Source organism: Mustelus asterias, chromosome 20, assembly GCF_964213995.1.
Source record: "Mustelus asterias chromosome 20, sMusAst1.hap1.1, whole genome shotgun sequence".
Taxonomy (NCBI): Eukaryota; Metazoa; Chordata; class Chondrichthyes; order Carcharhiniformes; family Triakidae; genus Mustelus; species Mustelus asterias.
In genome coordinates, this window is record NC_135820.1 from 72,913,455 (window position 1) to 72,938,762 (window position 25,308).

General features: G+C 46.5%; 1 protein-coding gene across 1 annotated transcript; it reads left to right on the forward strand.

Annotated features, from left to right (window-relative positions):
• Window positions 1-3,519: 3,519 nt before the first annotated feature.
• pxmp4 (peroxisomal membrane protein 4) lies at window positions 3,520-15,310 on the forward strand. The gene is made up of 4 exons (XM_078236832.1): window positions 3,520-3,650; window positions 8,711-8,773; window positions 10,193-10,391; window positions 12,708-15,310. Exons 1-4 carry the CDS (start codon window positions 3,538-3,540, stop codon window positions 12,969-12,971), a joined length of 639 nt encoding a protein of 212 aa, XP_078092958.1. The 5' UTR covers window positions 3,520-3,537; the 3' UTR covers window positions 12,972-15,310.
• Window positions 15,311-25,308: the final 9,998 nt, after the last annotated feature.

Genomic DNA, 25,308 nt, shown 5'->3' on the forward strand with positions numbered 1-25,308 from the left:
AACAAAAAATCTCTTGTTTGCCTCCTTCAGTTTTTTTTCTCTCTCTCTATCCTCCTGTGAAGGCAGTCACTCTCTCCTTGGGTCAGGTTCCACCAGCAGCATCCTTCCCCAAACAGCTGTTATCCTTGTGTACGGCTTGACAATGAGTGCTGGCAGAGTGTGGGGGGACGTTCAGCCAAGCCTGCTCCTACCCCCATCCAATATCCACACAGGCACTTCCAGCTGGCATCAGTGTTTGAGTGCTTGGGGCGATGTGGCCCAGTGCTGGTGTCCCTATCACCTCCTTGGCTAAGATTAGTTTATTCATGGATACATGTAGTGGCTGAAAGCCCCTTCAATTGTCTGCTTCCAGTTTTTCCTTGTCTTTTAAAACCATTTGCCTTTGGGCCCGAGTCACATTAATCATTTGTCTCTTTATTTGTCAAATTGATTTTACTGACTTATTCCGCCTTCACTCTTTCCTTCTCATCTCCTAAACTTCCCTCCCCTCATTTCCCCTCTCCTGTCCTCTGCTCATTTCCCTTCTTTCCTCTTCTCCTCTCACCTATGTCAGACTCCTATTTATTGACTACAGCTCAGCCTTCAACACTATTATTCCCACGAAACTCATCTCCAAACTCCGTGGCCTGGGCCTCGGCTCCTCCCTCTGGACCTGAGTCACATTAATCATTTGTCTCTTTATTTGTCAAATTGATTTTACTGACTTATTCCGCCTTCACTCTTTCCCTCTCATCTCCTAAACTTCCCTCCCCTCATTTCCCCTCTCCTGTCCTCTGCTCACTGAACTTCCTAACTCACAGACCACAGTCAGTAAGGATAGGCAACAACACCTCCTCCATGATCATCCTCAACATTGGTGCCCCACAAGGCTGTGTTCTCAGCCCCCTACTGTACTCCTTATACACCTATGACTGTGCGCTCCAATTCCCCTCCAATTCGAGTTTCAAGTTTGCTGACAGATCTCAAACAATGACGAGACAGAGTACAGGAATGAGATAGAGAATCTGGTGAATTGGTATGGTGACAGTAATTTCTCCCTCATTGTCAACAAAACAAAGGAGATAGTCATCGACTTCAGGAAGAGTAGAGGAGCCCCTGTTTACATCAATGAAGTAGGAAGGGTTGAGAGCTTCAAGTTTTTAGGTGTCCAGATCACCAACAACTGTCTAGTCCCTCCATGCTGACACTATAGTTAAGAAAGCCCACCAACGCCTCTACTTTCTCAGAAAACTAAGGAAATTTGGCGTGTCATCTACGACTCTCACGAACTTTTATAGATGCACCATAGAAAGCATTCTTCGGGTTGTATCACAGCTTGGTATGCCTCCTGCTCTGCCCAAGACCACAATAACTACAAGAGGTCGTGAATGTAGCCCAATCCATCACGCAAACCAGCCTCCCATCCATTGACTCTGTCTACACTTCCCACTGCCTCGGCAAAGCAGCCAGCATAATCACGAACCCACGCACCATGGACATACTCTTCTGCCTTCTTCCATCGGGAAAAAGATACAAAGGTCTGAGGTCACGTACCAATCCACTCAAGAACAGCTTCTTCCCTGCTGCTGGCAGACTTTTGAATGGACCTATCTCGCACTAAGTTGATCTTTCTCGACACCCAAGCTATGACTGTCACACTACATTCTGCACTCTCTCCTTTCCTTCTTTATGAACGGTATGCTTTGTCTGTATAGCGCGCAAGAAACAATACTTTTCACTGTATACTAATACATGGGACAATAATAAATCAGATCAAGTCAAATCAAAAGCTCCCCTTTGCCCCATCCTCTCTTCTCATCCCCCTCTTGTCCCCCACCTCTCCTCTCTTCCCCACCATGGAGCTAAGTCAGCTACAGTTCTCCAATTCCCTCTCAAACTTCCCATGATCAGTATGTTTGTGAGGGGTGTGCATTTTTTTTACCCTCAGTGTAAGTGTCCCAATGAAAGAATTCCAGCAGCAAGCTTTTTGTGAGTTTAAATTTAAAAACTTTATTTATTATCACACATGTACCCAAATTTAATTCAATGATTCTCTGACTCCTCTCACAACTCTCATAAACACACGATGAAGGGATATTATGTTACAGCTTATAATTATCTCAGTGTTTTCTTTCTGGCAGGCCTGTAGTTTCTTAGATGCAGTTAATGCTTTAAAGTTGAAGTGAAGGTCTGGTAAAGCAAAGAATTCTCAGCAGACCATGAGGTTTCTAAAAAAAAGTTTCTTTATTTGTCACAAGTAAGGTTTATATTAACATTGCAATGAAGTTACTGTAAAATTCCCCTAGTCACCACACTCTGGTGCCTGTTCGGGTCAATGCACCCTAACCAGCACATCTTTCAGACTGTGGGAGGAAACCGGAGCACCCAGAGGAAATCTATGCAGACAACGTGCCAACTCCATACAGACAGTGACCCAAGCTGGGAATCGAACCCAGGTCCCTGGCGCTGTTGTATTTATATTTGTGCATGATACAATGACAATGAAGTTGAATTGAATCGAATTCCCTGCAATCCCATGTGCCATTAGTAACACTAATAAATACATTAATGTAACTCAATGTATAACCCACTTTGTGGCACAGTGGTTAGCACTGCTGCCTCACAGCGCCAGGGACCCGGGTTCAATTCCCGGCTTGGGTGTCTGTCTATGCGGAGTTTGCACGTTCTCCCCGTGTCTGCGTGGGTTTCCTCCGGGTGCTCCGGTTTCCTTCCACAGTCCGAAAGACGTGCTGGTTAGATGCATTGGCCGTGCTAAATTCTCCATCAGTGTACCTGAACAGGTGCCGGAGTGTGGTGGCCAGGAGATTTTCACAGTAACTTCATTGAAGTGTTAATGTAAGATACTTGTGACTAATAAATAAACTTTACCTGAGATAAATAACTTAGCTAACTGGAGGATTCTTGACTGTCAGTTATTCTGCATCTCTATTGTGTTTAGCAACTAATGAACATCACATGCTGGAAGATTTAAGATAACCATTCTTTTTAAATCATCCGTGGGACATGGATGTCGCGGGCTGGCCAGCATTTATTGCCCATCTCAAGTTGCCCTTGGAGGGCAGTTGAGAGTCAACCACATTGCTGTGGCTCTGGAGTCACATGTAGGCCAGACCGGGTAAGGACGGCAGATTTCCTTCCCTAAAGGACACTAGTGAACCAGATGGACTTTTCCGACAATTGACAATCGTTTCACGGTCATCAGTAGATTCTTAATTCCAGATATTTTTCTTTATTGAATTCAAATTCCACTATCTGCTGTGGTGGGATTCGAACCCGGGTCCCCAGAACATTAGCTGAGTCTGTGAGTTAATAGTCTAGGGATAATGCCACTGAGCCATCACCTCCCCCTTATGTTGTTCCCTCCCAGTAATGCCCTGTCAATGAGTCTCTGATGGCTGCCTGGGGACTCCTCCTGTGGGGGAAGCAGCTGGTGGTGACGCGGAACCTTGATTCGGGGTTGCTGAGCTCCAGCCGGACGTGGATGGGGGGGGGCCGGTTTCCTGTTTCCGGTCCGTCGCCCTTGGCGCTCCGCCGAGGATGGGTCGCGAGGAGTTGCTGCTGTCGGCGCTGCGGGCGGTGAACCGGCTGCTGCGGGAGCGCCGGCTCCAGGCCGCCCTGGCCACCGTCAAGGGGTTCCGCAACGGGGCTGTGTGAGTGCGGGGAGGGTGCAGATTCCGCCCCCCCCCCGGGCGGGGAGGGGAGAGCTGCTTCATTCTGTCCTCAGGACCCCAACCTCCTGTCATGGAAATAGAAAGCAAAGCCTTGCATTGATATAGCGCCGCTGGGCTTCTCAGAGGGATTTTGGAGTGGAGTCATCATTATCCTGTGGGGTGGGGTGGGTGGGGGTGGGCAGTCAATTTGTACACAGCAAGATCCCACAAGTAGCAATGTCCAGAATCATAGAATCCCTACAGTGCAAAAGGAGACCATTCGGCTCATTGAGTCTGCGCCAACCCTATTCACGTAACCCCTCATATTTATCCTGCGGAGTGTCGGGATTTTCACAGTAACTTCACTGATTTGATTTATTATTGCCACATGTATTAGTCTACGCCCTGGCTATGACTGTAACTCTGCACTCCTTTCCTTCTCTGTGAACGGTATGCTTTGTCTGTATAGTGCGCAAGAAAAAATACTTTTCACTGAATACAGTATACAGTGAAACTATACTGTATACAGTGAAAAGTATTATTTTTTGTGCGCTATACAGACAAAGCATACTGTTCATGGAGAAGGTGCAGAATGTAGTGTTACAGTCATAGCTCGGGTGTAGAGAAAGATCAACTTAATGCAAGGTAGGTCCATTCAAAAGTCTGACAGCAGCAGGGAAGAAGTTGTTCTTGAGTCGGTTGGTACGTGACCTCAGACTTTTGTATCTTTTTCCCGATGGAAGAAGGTGGAAGAGAGAATGTCCGGGGTGCGTGGGGTCCTTAATTATGCTGGCTGCTTTCCCGAGGCAGGGGGAAGTATAGACAGAGTCAATGGATGGGAGGCTGGTTTGCGTGAAGGATTGGGCTACATTCACGACCTTTTGTAGTTTCTTATGGTCTTGGGCAGAGCAGGAGCCCATACCAAGCTGTGATACAACCAGAAAGAATGCTTTCTATGCTGCATCTGTAAAAGTTGGTGAGAGTCGTAGCTGACATGCCAAATATCATTGCAGTGTTAATGTAAGCCTACTTGTGAAACTTAAACGTTTTGCTAATCTCCCTGACTCTAGGGTCAATTTAGCATGGCTAATCAACCTAACCTGCACATCTTTGGACTCCTACAGTTACAGTTTAAAGTGTATTTATTAGTGTCGCAAGTAGGCTTATACTAACACCGCAATGAAGTTACTGTGAAAATCCAGTGGTCGCCGCAGTCTGGTGCCTGTTCGGGTACACTGAGGGAGAATTTAGCGTGGCCAATGCACCTAACCAGCATGTCTTTAGGATTGTGGGAGGAAACCGGAGCACCCGGAGGAAACCCACGCAGACACGGGGAGAACGTCAGATCCACACAGACACTGACCCACGCCGAGAATCGAACCCGGGTCCCTGGTGCTGTGAGGCAGCAGTGCTGACCATTGTGCCACCATGTTGTTGCTTGAATGATGCTAATTGGGGGATTAATATTTGAAGATGGCAAGATCCCACAAGCAGCGATGTGCGATCATGTCCAGCTTTTCGTTTATTTGGGTGAGATTGATTGAGGGAATTAACATTAGTGCACAGCAAGATCTCACAAGCAACAGTATCCAGATAATCTGTTGTTTCAGTGATGCTGATTGGAGGATTGATACTTGTGTACAGCAAGGCTATGGGCCAAGTGCTGGCAAATGGGATTAGCTGGGAGGACAGGTGTTTCTCATGTGTTGCTGCAGATTCGATGGGCTGAAGGGCCTCTTTTGCACGGGATTCTGTGATAAGATCCCACGAGCAGCACTGTCCAGATAATCTGTTGTTTCAGTGATGTTGATTGGGGATTACTATTTGTGCACAGCAAGATCTCATGGGCAGCAGTGCCCAGATATTTTTTTAAAAAAGTGATGTTGACTGGGGACAAACTTCAGCCGGGGTGCTGGGCAGAGGCCCCTGCACTTCCACTGAAATAATGCCAGGGCATCTTTCACATCCACCAGACAGGCCATTGGAGCCTGGGTCCACTCAACGTTTGAAAGACGGCACCTCTGACAGTCCAGCACTCCCCCAGCGCCACTCTGGGAGTGTCGGCCTTGATTTAATGTCCTCATGATCTCAAGGGGGACTTGAACCTGGAACTGTGTGATTTTGAGGTGAGAGTGTTACCCACGCAGCCACAGCTGATGCATTAGACTAAAATGTGGAGATGCCGGCGTTGGACTGGGGTGGGCACAGTAAGAAGTCTCTCAACACCAGGTTAAAGTCCAACAGGTTTATTTGGTATCACGAGCTTTCAGAGTGCTGCTCCTTCAGGTGAGTGGCCCCTCGTGATACCAAATAAACCTGTTGGACTTTAACCTGGTGTTGTGAGACTTCTTACTTAGACTAAAATGTATGCTGACAAGAGGAATTACGTAAGAACATAGAATTTAGGAGCAGGACCTGGATGGTTTACCTGTGTGGAAAGGAAGATGGAGGAGAGGTTTTACAGATGGGAATTTGAGAGTATGTGAGCTAGCTGTCTGATAGGGATACACAATCTAGTTTCCTCAGCATGGCTTGTGCCCTCACTAGCTTAATATCGTCTGGTGGTCAAACACACCATCTGCCTGGGGTGCATGGCTCTGTGACTTACTGGATAAACTTGTTGTGCCGTTAAAGGATTGTTCATTAATCAAGTTTAAATTGTTTTGTTAAATTTGGCAATGTTTGGGAGGATTATTTCTGATGAATTAGTCAAACTCTACTTTTTCATTCATTGGTAGTTGAGTTGTCATGGGAATGTCGGTGGATTAACAGTCTCTGAGAGTTTATTTATTGTAAAGTAGAATGTGACTGGGGGAAAATGGACGGACAGAGCTCTGGAAAGCTGCTGAAGAATGTGCACTAATCCGAAATAAATCTCCTCCAGCTGCGGTCTTGCTGGATTGATCTGTGTACAGATATCAGAGGGAGTGGGACATGGTAGGGGCGACACGGTGGCACAGTGGCTAGCACTGCAGCCTCAGCGCCAGGGACCCGGGTTCAATTCCCGACTTGGGTCACTGTCTGTGCGGAGTCTGCACGTTCTCTCTGTGTCTGCGAGAGTTTCCTCCCACAGTCCGAAAGATGTACTAGTTAGGTGCCTTGGCCATGCTAAATTCTCCCTCGGTGTACCTGAACAGGCGCCGGAGCGTGGCAACTAGGGGATTTTCCCAATAACTTCATTGTACACAGTAAGCCTACTTGTGACACTAATAAATAAACTCAAAAAATGATGGAGGCTACAAGTTCTTTGCATTCATAATTTGACTATCATATTTTGTGTAAGACTTACCTTTATGCCACTTCATTTTAAGGTATCATTATGTTTTTAAATTAAATTCAGTTCAACTAGTTTCAACTGTGGCTCAAGTTGGTAGTATTCAAGACACTTGTACACAAAATCAAGACTAACGCTGCCAGTGCAGTACTGTGGGTGTGCTGCAGTGTTTAAAACGCCATTTTTTAGCTGAGATGTTAAGCTCCAATCCATTCCAGCCTCTCAAGTGGACATAAAAGATTCCATGGTTACTATTTTGAACACGAGCAGGGGAGTTCTCCCCAGTGTGCTGGCCAATATTTATCCCGAACCCCTCCTCACAAAAAAAATGATTATCTGGTCATTATTACATTGCAGCTGTGTATCCTACATTACAACCAAGGCCACCTTTCAAAAGTACTTCATTGGCTGTGGGAGGTCCTTGAGTCATTAAAGGTGCTATATAAATGCTAGTCTTTCAGTGGGTGATTTGTAACCACAAACTGTTGAAGCAAGTGTCGGGCAGCTGAGGGTATGCTGTCCACAAGTGACCCAAGTTCCAAAGGTTCTGTCACATCATTCTACAGTTTGAGTGAATGAAATAGACCAATTTTGCATTGCCCGTTACATGTTATTAAATGACAGAACCAAAGCTAGATGTGCTGGAGTTATATCCCTAGTGATATGGAATTGGAGATTAATCACACTAGTTATAAAGAAAATGGCACTCGCTAACAGGAAGTGTAGATTTTACTTGCTATTCAATGCTTCCCTCTGCCCTAACATCAGTCTCTTTTTCTCGTACCAATATATTTCTTCCTTAGTCTGGTGTCAGCATGACTGACAGTTGTCTAACAGTTAGAAGTAGGCAGAGGGGGCAGCTGGAGTATTCACTGAGAGTACAAACCCCCCAGTTTCAACTATCAATTCAAATAATCCAACTGTTAAGAATGAGTTTTATTTTTAAAAAGGTTTAAAGTTTATTTATTAGTCACAAGTAGGCTTACATCAACATTGCAATGAAGTTACTGTGAACATCCCCTAGTTGCCACTCTCTGGCACCTGCTCGCGTACACTGAGGGAGAATTTAGCACGGCCAATTCACCTAACCTGCACATCTTTGGACTGTGGGAGGAAACTGGAGCACCTGGAAGAAACCCACGCAGACATGGGGAGAACGTGCAAACTCCACACAGACAGTGATCCGAGGCTGGAATCGAACCCGGGTCCCTGGCGCTATGAGGCAGCAGCGCTAACCACTGTGCCACCATGCGTGCGCGTGTGTACGCCTTTGTTACTAAGGAAAGAAATGATCTTTTAAGTAGATCTCACAAACATAAGAATCTAACAAACTTGCTCTGTCTGTGAGATGTCACTTTCTTTTTGGGATTTTGTTTTATCAGTTTATTTTTTTGAGCTGACGGGTTTTGGGGTTGGCTTATTAGATTTCTTGTCCTTACCTTTCCCTAGTTGTTAACTACCTGCACCGGGTGACATTCCAGGTAAATTGGTTGCCCCGAGATTAGGGCTGTCTTCACTCAGAGGGTCCTTTGGAAGGTGTGACAAGGGAAGAGATGGACCTAGAATCCTAGATGTGGTCAACAATTTTATGTGAAGGAATTAGAAGCCTCCAGCGTCTATAATCGGGTAATATTGTTTTGGAGGAAGGACGATGAGAATGGAAGCTGCACAATGAGTACTTCGTATAAATGCAATCTTGAGAAATGGGTGATGATGAAGACTTCACAGTTTTCAGATCCTCTCAGTTTTAGGTGCACGTTATGAATTGTGTGCAATTCCTTTTTAGGTATGGAGCCAAAATCCGAGCCCCGCATGCCCTAGTGATGACATTCCTGTTCAAAAGTGGAAGGTAAGGGCTACTTGCCTGTTGTCTATATACGTCATTATTGGTGCTTTGCCTATCTCAATTGGAAAACTAGAATTACCCAATGATTCAGAGGGATTTTATTTCTCTCAAAGTCAATGCATTTAGTTTCAGTGTCAGCCATGGCTCAGTTGATAGCACTCCTCCCTGTGTCAGAAGGTTCTGCATTCAAGTCTAACACCAGAGCATGAGCACAAAAACCAAGGCAAGCGCTCCCAATTCAGTACAGAAGAATTGGTCCCATGGTCTTATTTTGAATCATAGAATCCCTACTGTGCAGAAGGAAGCCATTTGGCCCATCGGGTCTGCACCGACTCTCTGACAGAGCATCTTACCCAGGCCCTCCCCATAACCCCATTAATCCCCCCTAACCTACACATCTTTGGACACTGGCGTCAATTTAACAAGGCCAACCCACTCAACCTGCACATCTTTGGACTGTGGGAGGAAACGTGAGCACCCAGAGGAAACCCACGCAGATACGGGGAGAACATGCAAACTCCACACAGACAGTCACTCAAGACTGGAATTGAACCTGGGCCCCTGGTGCTGTGAGGCAGCGGTGCTAACCCACTGTGCCATGAAGTAGAGTAGGGGATTTAACATTGATGTTCTGACAAATAATTATCCCTCAATTAACATCATGTTGCTGTGTGTGGAAGCTTGTTTTGTGTTACTTGGCCGCTGTGTTTCCTGTGCGCTGATGGTGACTCCACTTCCACAAGTACTTCATTGGCTGTATGGTGCTTTGCGATGGTAGGTGGTCGTGAAAGGCACTATATAAATGCAAGTCCACCCAAGTCTCAAATGTTGATTTATGAAGTTAAATCTGCTCTGCATACTGGGCCCATGCAGGCACTGGCCGTGCCCTGCACTGCTGTTCCCTCTGTGTTATGGCTGTGCAGCATTCTGAGTATTCACACTGGCCCCTGAAGTGTCACCATGTAAAAAAAATTCAAAGCTTCCAAGTGCTTAAACAAATAAGCTGTCAGTAACAAAAAAACAAATTTGATGGAATGTTGCTGGCAAACAGTTCTTTGTTTTCTGTTTTAAATATAAGCTGACTTAAAATTCTTCATAATGGTCTGATGACTGTGTGGCATTTATAGGCTGCATCAGTTGTAAGCAGGGTGTTTGTGTCTGCAAGTCCCCATGGAATGAGCAGGGAGTGTTTGTTGTTCTATTCTGAGGTGCAACACCCACGGGGAGAAGGAAATTCAGGGCAAGAGTCAGCCCAGACCACTAGTGACATAGTCTTAGACACGGGATTGTCAATGTCTCACCCTACATCCTAGGATAGGATTAGATTAGGATGCAAGAAATTAGTTAAACTGAGGGTTTGGAGAGCGGGGTTAGGAGAGAAAAGGTTAGAAATAATGCTGATATTTGTCGTTGTGTGTTCAGCCTATTAGACAAACTGAAAGCCATCGCACAAGCGACGTACACTCATTCCCGAAACCTGGCCATATTCGTCTTCCTGTACAAAGGGGTGCTGGCAGCACAGCAATGGCTGCAGGGCGAGAAAGCACAGTTCCACTCGTTCTTCGCCGCTTGCATGGGAGGCTGGTTTGTGTTCGGAGACAACAACCACATCAACAGCCAGGTAACCAGGAAAGAAAACTGTTTGTTTCTTATGTGTCAGTAGAGGTGAAGGGGGTGGGGTGGCCTGAACTTGAGCCTCTTGGCAACTTTGCTTTGGAATTTGGCGTACGAGGTCTGAGCATCATCGTATCTCGTACATTACCTCTGCATTACCATCCCTTTCCTAAAGGTGGAGTCTTGCACTGCCATGTTCCCCCAGTTGTGGCATCTCATCCAGTTGTCCAGTTTTGTCAGAATGTTTAACCATACAGGAGTGTACTTTATATAACACATAAAATGTATATGTAAAGTTAATATTCTGACCAGTATTTATTCCTGAACCAGCATCATTAAAATCAGATTATCTGATCATTATCTCAGTATGAAAATTGTCTGCCGTGTTTCCTTGTCGCAAGAGTGACTACATTTCAAAATTAGCTGAGTTTCTGGATTAATAGTGTAGCGATAATGCCACTAGTAATTTCAAAAATTTACTTTATTGGGTGTATGGATGTCCTGAGGTCGGACAAGGTGCTACATAAATGCAAGTCTGTCTCAATGGTTTAACCAGTGCTGCCATTACAGATGATGAGACTTGCTTGTTTTCTGATATAGTGAGTTGCTGTAAGATGTAAAGCTACACCTGAGAACTGTTGCGTACACTAGTTGGATAATTTCATGGTTACTCAAGCCGCAGCCTTTGGGTCACTGCCTGAAAATCTCTGGGGATCTATGAGCTGGATACCTGATTTTATACACCTTCCAATTTTTCCATTTGTTTTTCTTTTTCGCTACTGTGGCTTCTGGTATCACCTTTACTAGTGAGGGGAGGGGTTTATTTGTTAACCTAGTCAGTGAGTGTAGTCACTGGCCTATCTTCTCACTTCATTCATGGGATATGGGTGTCGCTGGGCTGGGCCAGCATTTATTGCCCATCCCTAGTTGCCTTTGGAGGGCAGTTGAAAGTCAACTACATTGCTGTGGCTCTGGAGACACATGTAGGCCAGACTGGGTAAGGACAGCAGATTTCCTTCCCTAAAGGACATTAGTGAACCCAGATGGGTTTTTCTGACAATCGACAATTGTTTCATGGTCATCACTAGATTTTTAATTCCAGATATTTTTTATTGAATTCAAATTTCACCAGCTGCCGTGGTGGGATTCGAACCCAGGTCCCCAGAACATTAGCTGAGTTTCTGGATTAATAGTGTAGCGATAATGCCACTAGGCCATTGCCTCCCCATGTGCCTGGCTCTGACTTGAGCCTGCCTCTGATCTCGCTGGAGTTTAGACCATTTTGTGCAGTACACTGGTTCTAATTGGGACCCTTGCTGGGTCGATACCTTAACTGGAATCAGCACTGTCAGGGGAAAAAAGGGATACCGGGTAAAAATGATGGATTAGTAAGAAGAATGGTAATGTGTGGATGGTTGGCGGAGAGGGAATGGTCGGATAGTGCTGATGTAAAACATTTTAGCCATTTTGGAACAATTCAGCGGACTCCTGTCTGGGTACAAAAACAGAAAATGCTGGAAAATCTCAGCAGGTCGGACAGCATCTGTGGAGAGAGAAAACGGAGGGCAGGATTTTCCAGCCGCGTTCGCCCCAAAGCCGGAAGACCCCGCACGGTCCACGTCCCGCCCGCTACAATTCCTGTGGCAGGTGGGATGAGAAAACTCTGCCCAGAGCCAACGTTTTGAGCCTGGATGACTCTTCGTCAGGACTTCCAGCGTTTTCTGTTTTTGTTTCAGGTTCCATTATCTGCAGTATTTTGCATTTACCTTGTCACAGTGGTTAGCACTGCTGCCTCACAGCGCCAGGGACCCGGGTTCAATTCCGGCTTCGGGTCACTGCCTGTGTGGAGTTTGCACATTCTCCCCGTGCCTGCGTGGGTTTCCTCCGGGTGCTCCAATTTCCTTCCACACTCCAATGATCTGCAGGTTAGGTTGACTGGCCTTGCTAAATTTCCCCTTGGTGTCAGGGGGATTAGCCGGGTAAAATACATGGGGTTATGGGGATATCGTCAGGGTGGGATTGTTGTCAGTGCAGACCCGATGGGCTGAATGACCTCCTCCTGCACTGTAGGGATTCTATGTTTCTAGGTGCATTTGGATTTGTTAAATGAGATCTTAGAAACTTTGGTTAAATGTTGCTGGCTGGGAGGAGTGTGGTTTCAGCAGCATCTTTGCATTCCACTTCATTAGATTGCTTCATTGATTGCCAGAATGGTGGCTTCAGCCAATCCCTCCCCCTCCATGTCTATGGTAAAATATCTTTCTTTTGATAGCCGTTGTTATACAACTTTCTGTCTCTTCTAACTTCTGTTTTCTACCCACAGATAAACATGTACCTGTTGTCACGGATTCTCTTCGCTCTTTCACGACTGGCTGTTGAAAAGGGTTACTTTCCCGAGACAAAGCGAGACCCTTTTCCACTGTTTGCTACATTGGTGTGGGGTGTTGTCCTGTGGCTGTTTGAACACCATCCGCACACACTTCAGCCATCGCTCCAATCTTCCATGACCTACCTCTACGAAGACAGCAACGCCTGGCACGATATATCGGACTTTCTCATTCATAATAAAAAAAGCACTGGCAAATGAGTGGGGGTTTCGTTCTGAGAAAAGTAACTTCTTAGCAGGATAATATTTCCATTAATTTTCTCTTCTGTCCTGAAGATGCCATTTACTGTAAGTGATTTAACACTAGATGCAGTTTGACCATGCGTTTGCCAGGAGCTCCTGACAGTCAGAGGTGATACATCTTTGACATTGGGAACAGCAATTCTGTGCGCTTTTGAAAATAGCATTTCTCCCTCGAAAATGAACTGGTGAAACTTCCCTTGTCCTCGATTTTAAGACGGTTACCAATCTGCTGGGGTATTTCGATTAGCCTGGCAGGGCCCTGCTGCTATGGTTGAACAGGATGTGTGGTTTAGGTTAATGTCCTACACCTTGACTGCCATTAACGCTGCTTTACGGATCAGTCAGTGCTAGATTTTTATGACTGATGGATCAGATGGACTTATTTTTTTAAATCTCGGCTTATCTCCAAATCCACCATGGGATACTTAGGCTTGTCAGTGGCTGACAAGTTGATGGGCCGGGGAAAGAGTGTGGAACAACTTGATTATTGGGCCCAGGTACTTGTTGCTGGAATTGGTTTGCTTAATCGAGCTGAGTCTTTTAACATGTACCGGAGAGAAACTTGTCCATCCCTGTGGGAGATCTCTGTAGCAAGAGAAAATTGATTACTAATGAAAGGATTAGTCTTTGATTTAATCAGGGCTTTTGTATAAATGTAGCATAACATTTGCCTCCTTATATTGTTGTCCACTGGATATAAAGGCCAGTGTTTCATTAGCCTTTTTGATTACTTTTGTACCTGTTGATGAAGTTGTAATTATCTGTTGTAAACCTGAGGTCATCCAAAATTCTGTGACCTGTGTCCTAACTCGCACCAAGTCCTGTTCTCTATCACCCCTGTGCAGGCTGACCTACATTGCCCCCTGTTCCAGCAATATCATGACTTTAACATTCTCATCCTTGTTTCCTCCCATGGCCTCGCCCCTACCTCTGTAATCCCCTCCAGTCCCAAAACTTCCCAAGATATCCGCGCTGCTCTGATTTTGATCTCGGTTGAAGTTTCCCCAACTTTAATCACTACACCATTGGTGGCTATGCTTTCAGTTGCCTGAGCCCCAAGCTCTGGGATACCCTCCCTACACCCCTCTCCACCTCACTTTGTCCTTGAAGGGAGTCTTTAACAACCTGCTTCTTTGAGCAAGCTATTGATCATCTGCCCAACTATCCCCTTGCATACCTCGGTGTGATACTTTGATTTGTAATGATCCTGTGAAGTGTCCAGGGACTTTTTAGATGTAAAAAGTGCTATATAAATTAGTTGTTGCTGTACCTGGATCTCCAAGTCTCTTTGGACTTCCACTGGTAATAGCTTTGCACCATTTAGAAAATACCCTGTTTTATCCTTTTTAAGTCCATGGATAACATCACATTTGACACAGGTCTGCCCGTAATATTTCTACATAATTTTATATTTACATTTACACCGTTTACAATGCTAACTTTCTTCGTTTCATGGGCAATTTTGGCTTTCTTTCCAATTATCTTAAGTCATTTAAAGAATATAGTGAGTGCGAGTAGTTGAGGCTCCAACACAGATCCTTGTCGAACACCACGGGTCACATCCTGCCAATTATCTCTCGTCGTGCCGCTCACAGTCACCTGCCCGACCAGGTCAATAATTGGTGTTGAATATTTTGAACTTCTTCGGATGACAGCATTTCGTGATCAACTTTAATCAAACGCTGTAGCCCCTCCTTTATTCACTTTGTCAAAAAATTCAGTCAGATTCGTCTGGCATAACCTCCCCATTACAACTCCGTGCTGGCTCTCTCTCCAGTCAGCTGAGACTTTTCAAGGTGCTTGGTCACCCTCTCCTTAATTATAGACTCTCTGCTCCCAGTGAGCGCTCAGCCTGACTCACTCCAGCTTTTCCAAGCTCTAAGGAACTTCCTGGTTTTGCAGAGTCTGGGTCCAGTCACATGCCTTTAATGCCAGAGTTTCTCTTCTAATAAGTAAGACAAAGGTAAAGTTGTTTTGGATCGAAACATTAAAATTCTGTCACATTTGTACAATTTTAGGAAAAAAAGTGTCAGTTTCAACTAAAACTACTGGATGTGTAATTGAGAATTTAAGAAGTTTAGTGTGGCTCTCGTCCACATATTTTAATTTTAAGTATTAAAACTGAGTAGTTCCAAGATATTTATTGTACTATAATTTGTGTGTGCAGCTCACCAATGGGTGGCTTAAACACTAGCCTGCTGTAACAATCAAAACTGTTTTTTGTTAATTGATTTTCTTCCTGTTAAAACTACTGTTTGCTATGGAACCTCTCGATATTTAATACAGATTATTATACAATTTTTCCTTCTGTTTTGACTAACTAATTAATGGTTGGTTTGTTTGCAGAGTGGATGATTAATGCTCTCTGGGTGTGCGTTTTACAGGTTCTGTCTCCGGTGTTAGACCATAAGACCACAAGATATAGGAGCAGGTCATTCGGCCCATCGAGTCTGCTCCGCCATTCAATCATGGCTGATATGATTCTCATCCCCATTCTCCTGCCTCCCCCCCCCCCCCCCCCCCCCACCACCACCCCCATAACCCTTGATCCCCTTATTGATCAAGAACCTATCTATCTCTGTCTTAAAGACACTCAATGACCCGGCCTCCACAGCCCTCTGTGGCAATGAGTTCCACAGATTCCCCGCCCTCTGGCTGACGAAATTCCTCCTCATCTCAGTTTTAAAGGAGCGCCCCTTCACTCTGAGTTTGTGCCCCTTTGTGTTGGTAGCTTTGTTTTGGTGGGGGTGGGTTGGGAGGAGCGGGGGTGTAGGTAGACAACGGTCAGGGGAAGGGAAGCAAGGAGAGTTGTATTCAAAAGCCCTCAATGCCCAACCTCGGCTGAATAAAAGCCAGGAGGTAAATCACAGAGGAAACGATAACAAAAAACATGCGTTTGCTTCATTTACTTTGAATACAAAAACATTGGAGATGGGGAGAAAAAGGCATTGGGACACAATCATCCAATTGGGTGATGTCTGTTTGCTTTCCAATTGGTCTGGGAGGTGGTGCACTGTCAGGGGGGACGTGTGCAGGAACCATTGACAGGAATGTGGGAGGTCACATGGTGAAACCTCCAGGATTACATCAAACCAGAGGTGGCCAACCTCGATCTCCAGGTTGACCAGAGTTTCACCTTCTGACCACTTTTCCATCAAATATGTTTCAGATGTGTATGTCCATGTTGGCAGGTTCAGGCTCCGTTGTCACAAACTCCGCAGCCCAGTATCGTGTTGCGCCTCCACTAAATGTCGAGGCTCAGACACAAAAGTAGCCACTTGGACAAGGTGCCATGAGAGGCTGATACCTTTGGCATCCAAAGATGTGCGGGTTGGGTTGATTGGCTATGCTAAATTGACCCTAGTGTCAGGGGGATTAGGAGGGTAAATATGTGGGGTTACAGGAGTAGGGCCTGGGTGGGATTGTGGTCGGTGCAGACTCTATGGACCGAATGGCCTCCTTCTGCACTGTAGGGATTCTATGATTTTCCACACCACAAAGCAACGTGAGATAAAGGGGAGGGACGTAAAAGTTTTTTTAACAGTGTCACAAGTAGGCTTACATTAACACTGCAATGAAGTTACTGTGAAAATCCCCGAGTCGCCGCACCCCGGCACCTGTTCGGGTACACTGAGGGAGAATTTAGCATGGCCAATGCACCTAACCAGCATGTCTTTCGGACTGTGGGAGGAAACCGGAGCACCCGGAGGAAACCCACGCAGACATGGGGAGAATGTGCAGACTCCGCACAGACAGTGACCCAAGCCGGGAATCGTACCCCGGTCCCTGGTGCTGTGAGGCAGCAGTGCTAACCACTGTGCCACCGTGTAGAGTTTGCGGGATGATAGTGGCGTAGTCGTAATGTCACTGGACGAGTAATCCCAGAGGCCTTGGCTGATGCATCTGGCCATTACCACGTTGCTGCTTGTGGAAGCTTACTAAGCACACAATTGTCTGCGGCATGCCCTACATTACAACAGCGACTACACTTCAAAAAGTACTTTAACTGCAAAGCACTTTGAGACTTTGGGGTGAGATTCTCCGACCTCCCAGCCGCGTGTTTCCCGCCAGCGGGAGGTGGCGCGTTGTTTGCTAGCGGCAGGATTCCCCGGTCCTGTGATGGGAATTCCTATTGACATCACCACACGCCAGCAGGAAATCTGTGGATGGGGGTGCGCTGCCGGCGGGACTGGAGAATCCCGCCAGCGTGAATGGCCAGAGGATTCCGGCTCTGAAAAGCGTTATATTAGTGCAACTGTTAAAACTTGGATAAAGATGCAGTTGCTTGATTGGCCAACTCTGGAAGTTGAGGGGGTCATAAAGAGTACTCATTAGTAAAGAGTTCACTGAATGACAAGGAATAGGAAGGTGCTGTACAAAAAGCCTCTGGAAATATTTGAGGAAGACTAATATTTTCACCAACAGGACTTCTGTAGAGGGAAGTCTTGTGATGCAGTGGGTAGCGTCCATGTCTGTGAGCCAGAAGCTCTGGCTTTTAGTCCCACCCCAAGCAAGTTATGTTGATGACGTGACCAAACCTCAGGTTTGGGTATTGACCTGCAGATCCTTCCAAGCTGTGCTAATGGCAGGAAGTAAGAGGAGATCCTTGGTCAGCCATGCGATGGAAAGAAAGTTGGAGTCTCGACCATCACTATCCCTATCTCCAGACTACAAAATGCATGTACAAGTGTATGTTTTCCACAGCAACTCAGACCTTCAGGGGTGGCTGGTTGGGTCAGTTGGCCGGACGGCTGCTGTGTTGATCAGTTTGGCACCAACGTGGGATCTGATTCGCGTTCCAGTTAGAATAGAATCCTACAGTACAGAAGGAGGCCATTCGGCCCATCGAGTCTGTACTGACCACAATCCCACCCGGGCCCTATTCCCGTAACCCCACACATTTACTCTGCTAATCCCCTGACACTTTGGGGCAATTTATCATGGCCAATCAACCTGACCCGCACATCTTTGGACTGTGGGAGGAAACCCACGCAGACACGGAGAGAATTTGTAAACTTCACACAGTGACCCGAGGCTGGAATTGAACCTGGGACCCAGGCGCTGTGAGGCAGCAGTGCTAACCACTGTGCCACCCCAGATGGATTTGGAGTCTGCTCCTTGTGGAGATGGCGATGTCATGTGGTTACCTTTGGGTTGAGAGCTGAAGAAGAAACAGTTCCTCAGCTCCGTTCAACATGATAAGTCATTCAGGGGTGCAAGGAATCTCCTCTGTGAAATCGGCAAGAACAATGTTGCTTTCCATTTGGAGGGGATCAGACTAATTAACCAGAAGAGCTGTCTGCAATCTATTCCAAACTACTTGCAGTCCATCAGGCTCTAAGGGTGGCCAGGGGGCAACTCCCACTTGTACTTTGCCCAGAAAATTTAGAGACAACCCTTCCAAGACTTGAGTAGCAAAATATAATTGAGGCTGACATCCCATTGCTGTACGGAGGGAGTGATATCTTTTTGATGTTAAACTGAAGTCCCATCTACCTGCATTGGTGGATTCATAGAATCCCTACAGTGCAGAAGGAGGCCATTTGGCCCATCGAGTCTGCACCAACCACAATCACATGTCCCGTAACCCCACATATTTTACTGTTAATCCCCTGACACTCGGGTCAATTTAGCATAGCCAATCAACCTAACCCGCACATCTTTGGACTGCGGGAGGAAACCAGAGCAGCCGGAGGAAACCCATGCAGACACAGGGAGAATGTGTAGACTCCACACACACTGACCCGAGGCCGGAATTGAACCCGGGCCCCTGGTGCTGTGAGGCAGCAGTGCTAACCATTCTGCCACCGTGCCATCCCTAATGTGAAAGATCTCATAGCACTATTTGGAAGAAGAGCAGGGCGAGTATTCCCTGCTGTCATGTTTAATATTTAACCTCAATTAACATCTCAAAAGATAGACAATCTGGTCATGATCATGTCTGTAGGAGCTTCAAGAAGGCGAAGGAAATTTGGCATGTCTGCTATGGGTCTCACCAATTTCTATAGATGCACTATAGAAAGCATCCTTTCCGGATGTATCACAGCTTGGTATGGCTCCTGCTCTGACCAAGACTGCAAGAAGCTACAAAGGGTTGTGAACATAGCCCATTCCATCACACAAACCAGCCTCCCACCCATTGACTCTGTCTACACTTCCCACTGCCTCGGAAAAGCAGCCAGCATAATCAAGGACCCCACGCACCCCGGACATTCTCTCTTCCACCTTCTTCCATCGGGAAAAGATGTAGAAGTCTGAGAACAACCAACCGACTCAAGAACAGCTTCTTCCCTGCTGCCACCAGATGTTTGAACGGACATACCTTATATTAAGTTGATTTTTCTCCACACCCTAGCTGTGATTGCAACACTATATTCTGTACCCTCTCCTCCCCTATGTACTCTACAAATGGTATGTTTTGTCTGTACAGCGTGCAAGAAACAATATTTTTCACTGTATCCCAATACACGTGACAATAATAAATCAGATATTTTTGAGCAAATGGAATTCAGCAGTGGGGATTTTAAATTGGCTTGAATTTCTGAATTTTAAACACAGTTCAATGGTTTAGTGAGTTAAATGGCCTGATGTTTGCAATTTCTGAAAAATTGTCTCATCAGTAAAATATTTTGTTGGCACAGCTGGAATATAGAGTCATGTCAATGCAACAATCGTCTTGTTTCAGGCAGAGGGAGAGAAATGGTTCTTGGCCAGGATAGCTGGAGAACTTCCCGTCTCTCTCCCAAATTGTGCCTTGTGATCTTTTACATTCACCTGAGGGGGTAGGTAGATGGAGGCTTTGGTTTAAAGTCTCATCTGAAGTATGGCATCTCTGACAGCACAGCACTCACTCAGTACTGCACCGGGATATCTGCCGAGATCACATGCTCAAGTCCTGGATAAAAGCAAATTACTGCGGATGCTGGAATCTGGAACCAAGAGAGAAAATGCTGGAAAATCTCAGCAGGTCTGGCAGCATTTGCAAGGAGAGAAAAGAGCTGACGTTTTGAAAAATCAGGCGGGATTTTATAGCCTCGTTCAGCCGGAAACCATAAAATCCTGCCTGAGGTCAACGGATCTTTTCATTGTCCGCCCTCCACCTGCTCCAATTCCCGTGGTGGACGAGGTGCTAAAATTCCAGTCATCGTCTCAGCACCTAGCCAGTCAAACCCCCTCTCAGAATTATACATGTCTGTGGCAGCACTGCTGCCTCATAGCACCAGGGACCCGGGTTCAATTCCCGGCTTGGGTCACTGTCTGTGCGGAGTTTGCACGTTCTCCCCATGTCTGCGTGGGTTCCCTCCGGGTGCTCTGGTTTCCTCCCACAGTCTGAAAGATGTGCTGGTTAGGTGCATTGACTCGAACAGGTGCTGGAGTGTGGGGACCAGGGGAATTTCACAGTAACTTCATTGCAGTGTTAATGTTAACCTTGTGACTAATAAATAAACTTTAATGTTTCAATAAGATCATCTCTCGTTGTTCTAAACTCCAGTGTCTATGGGCTCAATCTTTCCTAATACAACCTCTTTGTCCCAGGAGTCACTGAGTGAAAATCATCTGAACCGCCACCAATACAAAAATGCCCCTGCTTAAATGAAGAGGCCAAACTGTATGCTGTTCTCCAGGCAAAACTCTTGCAAGGTGCTGCATACCTGGCATTGTGGGCATGCTCAGAATGGTGACCTGTCAGATATAGTTGACTCAAGGTTGCAGTCGTTGTGTCAGTCATGTGGAGGATTCCAGCATACCAGGAGCAGTACCCTAGAGCCAGCCCGCTACGACTCTCACCAAACTTAACAGATGCCCCATAGAAAGCATTCTTTCTGGTTGTATCACAGCTTGGTATGGCTCCTGCTCTGCCCAAGACCACAAGGAACTACAATAGGTCGTGAATGTAGCCCAATACATCATGCAAACCAACCTCCCATCCATTGACTCTGTCTACACTTCCTGCTGCCTCGGCAAAGCAGCCAGCATAATTAAGGACCCCACGCACGCCGGACATTCTCTCTTCCACCTTCTTCCGTCGGGAAAAAGATACAAAAGTCTCAGGTCACGTACCAACCGACTCAAGAACAGCTTCGTCCCTGCTGCCATCAGACTTTTGAATGGACCTACCTCGGATTAAGTTGATCTTTCTGTACACCCTAGCTATGACTGTAACTTGTACATTCTGCACTCTCTCCTTTCCTTCTCTATGAACGGTATGCTTTGTCTGTATAGTGCGCAAGAAACAATACTTTTCACTGTATCCCAATACATGTGACAATAATAAATCAAATGAAATCAAATGCCTTCATGCTTGGCATGAATCCCAATTTTAGCCCCAATGCCTGATTCAGCTGGCAATCAGGATTCCCGCTGCCTGCGAACGGGGCCGGTGAATTTGCCCCTCCACCTGGTACAGGATGGCACAGCGAGGATTCAAATTTATATTCTCTCTCATGCGGAACTGCCTTAAACACACAGGACCGCTTGCTAATTATTTGTCATATCGATTGGACATTATTCATATCCAACAATTTCCCACAAAAAATATTCTTTAAAAATCCACCAGATTGTAAAAATATAAAGGAGGCTGGAAGCAAGTCCTTAGGAAATCTCAAAAGACAATGAGAATTTTACCGGCACGCCCGTCCCGGAATCAGAGCGGGTGAAGCTCGCAGAACGGAATTCTCCGTTGGCCTCGGGCGGGACTTTACAAGCCTCGCCCCGAGCGAGGTCGGAAAATACCGGCCATAGACTTGGAGGGGATTAACTTTGCAGGGATTACAGGGTGAGAGCCACAGGATGGGATTAGGCTGGCCAGTTCCTTCAAAGAGCCAGTGCAGGTACAATGGGCCAAAAGGCCTCCTGCCGTGCCATAAAATTCTATGGTGCTTCTATGATGACTAACTGAACACCTCACCCACAAGACACATTCGCAGCCAATGTGGCTCAGCTGTTGGATATCAATGTTCGCCAATAAAAAAGTTTGTTGGTTGTTGCTAGGCTGAGGCTTTGGAAAGAGTACTGCATTATCTGGTCTAAGGTTCAGCAACAGCAGCTCCAAGCATCTTTCAGTTCTGTGCAGCCTAACTGTAGGTTCACTGATTGCGACAGGTGGTGTGTGTGCACCACTGCCACTGAGCAACAGGCGAGATAGGAAAGTCTTCCTCAACCACTCCAGTTAGAATCACAGAATAGAATCCCTACAGTAAAGAAGAAGGCCATTCAGCCCATTGAGCCTGCACCGACAACAATCTCACTCTATCCCAGTAACCCCACATATTTACCCTACTAATCCCCCTGAATATTGGGTCAATTTTAGCATGGCCAATCAACTGAACCCGCACATCTTTGGACTTTGGGAGGAAACCGGAGCACCCGGAAGAAACCCACGCAGACACAGGGAGAACGTACAAACTCCACACAGACAGTGACCCAAGCCGGCAATCGAACCCGGGTCCCTGGCGCTGTGAGGCAGCAGCGCTAACCATTGTGCCGCCGTGCTAGTTAGGGCATGTAGGTGTTTTAAGGTTCAGACCGGCAGCTGCGAACAGCACAGAGGGCTTTGTCTATATATGCCGTGTTTGTGAACCCAACTCTCCACTCACCTGATGAAGGGGCAGCGCTCCGAAAGCTCGTTATCCCAAATAAACCTGTTGGACTTTAACCTGATGTTGTGAGACTTCTTATTAGTGAATGATATGACGATGGTTTGAACGCCCTTGCTAATAAATATAATGAAAATGGATTTTGAATCTTCTTCTCTCTTGAACATTTGCCTTAGAAGTGGTATTTATGAAAAGCACAGTCCCTTCAGTTATCTAAGGTATTAATGGCAGTCCATTGGTAATGCAACTCTCGACTCAACTACCTGGTGGTGAGCAGGAATTGCTAATGTGGAAGCTTCTCCCCACCCCAACCAGGTGGTGCCCTGTAGCAAAGACACCAGACACACTCCCTATCCTTGGCATAGCCGCAATCGCAAAATCACCGTCTTTGTTTTACAGGTGCTGATCTCCAATTTAACTTTATACTCAATGGGAGGCAGCAATGGGAGTTTTCCTTCAAATAACTTAGAATCCCTACAGTGCTGAAGGAGGCCATTCAGTCCATCGAGTCTGCACCGACAACAATCCCACTCAGGCCCTATCCCCGTAACCCCATGCATTTACCTTAATTAGTCCCCCTGAAACTAAGCACGGCCAGTCCACCTAACCCACACCATCTTTGGACTGTGGGAGGAAACCGGAGCACCCGGAGGAAACCCACACGGGGAGAAAGTGCAAACTCCACGCAGAGAGTGACCCAAGCCGGGAATCGAACCCGGGACCCTGGCGCTGTGAGGCAGCAGCGCTAACCATTGTGCCACCGTGCCGCCACGTCTTTGAACTTTTCTTTCAGCCAGTCCTGTAGAATCTGAGCAGACATATTTGGCGGGATTTTCTGGCCGTGCTCGCCCCAAGACCGGAAAATCCCACCGAGGTCAACGGGCCTTTGCGTGGTCCAGGTCCCACCCACTACGATTCCCGTGGTGGGCGGGATGGGAAAATTCCACCCATAGAGTTTAAAAAAAAACCCAAATAAAATAGTGTAGATGAAGGAAATCTGAAATAAAAACAGGAAGTGCTGGAAACACTCAACTCTGTTTCTCTCTCCACAGACTGTAATGTTTCAGGTTGATGCCCTTTCATCAGAACTAAAGGTCACCAACCTCAAACATTAACTCTGTTTCTCTCTCCGCAGATGCTGCCAAACCTGCTGAGTGTTTCCGGCATTTTCCATCACAAAAATTAAAATGAGCCATCTTTATTTAGATTTTGTAATGATTTCGTCCTGTGCGCATGCTTGATTTTTCACCAACTTTTAACATATTCCGGTACATACAGGGACTCCGCATCTCATGCATATGTCTTGCCTGTGGTTTCACATGTTGAGCAAGCCTGCTGTGGAGGAAACAGCTGGCCCTGCGCCCTGCAGAATTGTTGCAGCGAGAGTTAAGAGTCTGCGCTTCAGAATAGAAAGAAAGTCGACAGTACAGAAAGAGGCCATTCGGCCCATCGAGTCTGCACCGACCACAATCCCACCCAGGCCCTACTCCCATATCCCTACATATTTACCCAACTAATCCCTCTAACCTATGCATCTCAGAACACTGAGGGCAGTTTTTAGCACGGCCAATCAACCTAGCCTGCACATCTTTGGACTGTGGGAGGAAACCCACGCAGACACGAGGAGAATGTGCAAACTCCACACAGACAGTGACCCAAGCCGGGAATCGAACCCAGGTCCCTGGAGCTGTGAAGCAGAAGTGCTAACCACTGTGCCACCGTGCCGCCCTCTGTGCTACCGTGCCGCGCTTCAGAATAGAAAGGCCCGGAGGAAAAAATCGTTGCTTTTTTGGAGAATGGAGCCACAGCTCAGTTACATGAGCTGCTGCACTGCTTTGCATTTGGAGGGACAGAGTTTGGTTTATTGTGCCCGTCTGCCTAAGAGAAAAAAACAGTAAGGAGTCTAACAATACCAGGTTAAAGTCCAACAGGTTTATTTGGTAGCAAACACCACTAGCTTTCGGAGCGCTGCTCCTTCGTCAGGTGAGTGGGAGTTCTGTTCACAAACAGGGCATATAAAGACACAAACTCAATTTACAGAATAATGATTGGAATACGAGTCTTTACAGCTAATCAAGTCTTAAAGGTACAGACAATGTGAGTGGAGAGAGCATTAGCACAGGTTAAAGAGATGTGTATTGTCTCCAGACAGGACAGCCAGTGAGACTTTGCAAGTCCAGGCAAGTTGTGGGAGTTACAGATAGTGTGACATGAACCCAAGACCCCGGTTGAGGCCGTCCTCATGTGTGCGGAACCTGGCTATCAGTCTCTGCTCAGCGACTCTGCGCTGTCGTGTGTTGTGAAGGCCGCCTTGGAGAATGCTTACCCGAATATCAGAGGCCGAATGCCCGTGACCGCTGAAGTGCTCCCCAACAGGAAGAGAACAGTCTTGCCTGGTGATTGTCGAGTGGGGTGTCCTCATGTTCATTCATCCGTTGTCGTAGCGTCTGCATGGTTTCCCCAATGTACCATGCCACGGGACATCCTTTCCTGCAGCGTATCAGGTAGACAACATTGGCCGAGTTGCAAGAGTATGTACCGTGTACCTGGTGGATGGTGTTCTCACGTGAGATGATGGCATCCGTGTCGATGAGCCGGCATGTTTTGCAGTGGTTGCTGTGGCAGGGTTGTGTGGTGTCGTGGTCACTGTTCTCCTGAAGGCTGGGTAGTTTGCTGCGGACAATGTTCTGTTTGAGGTT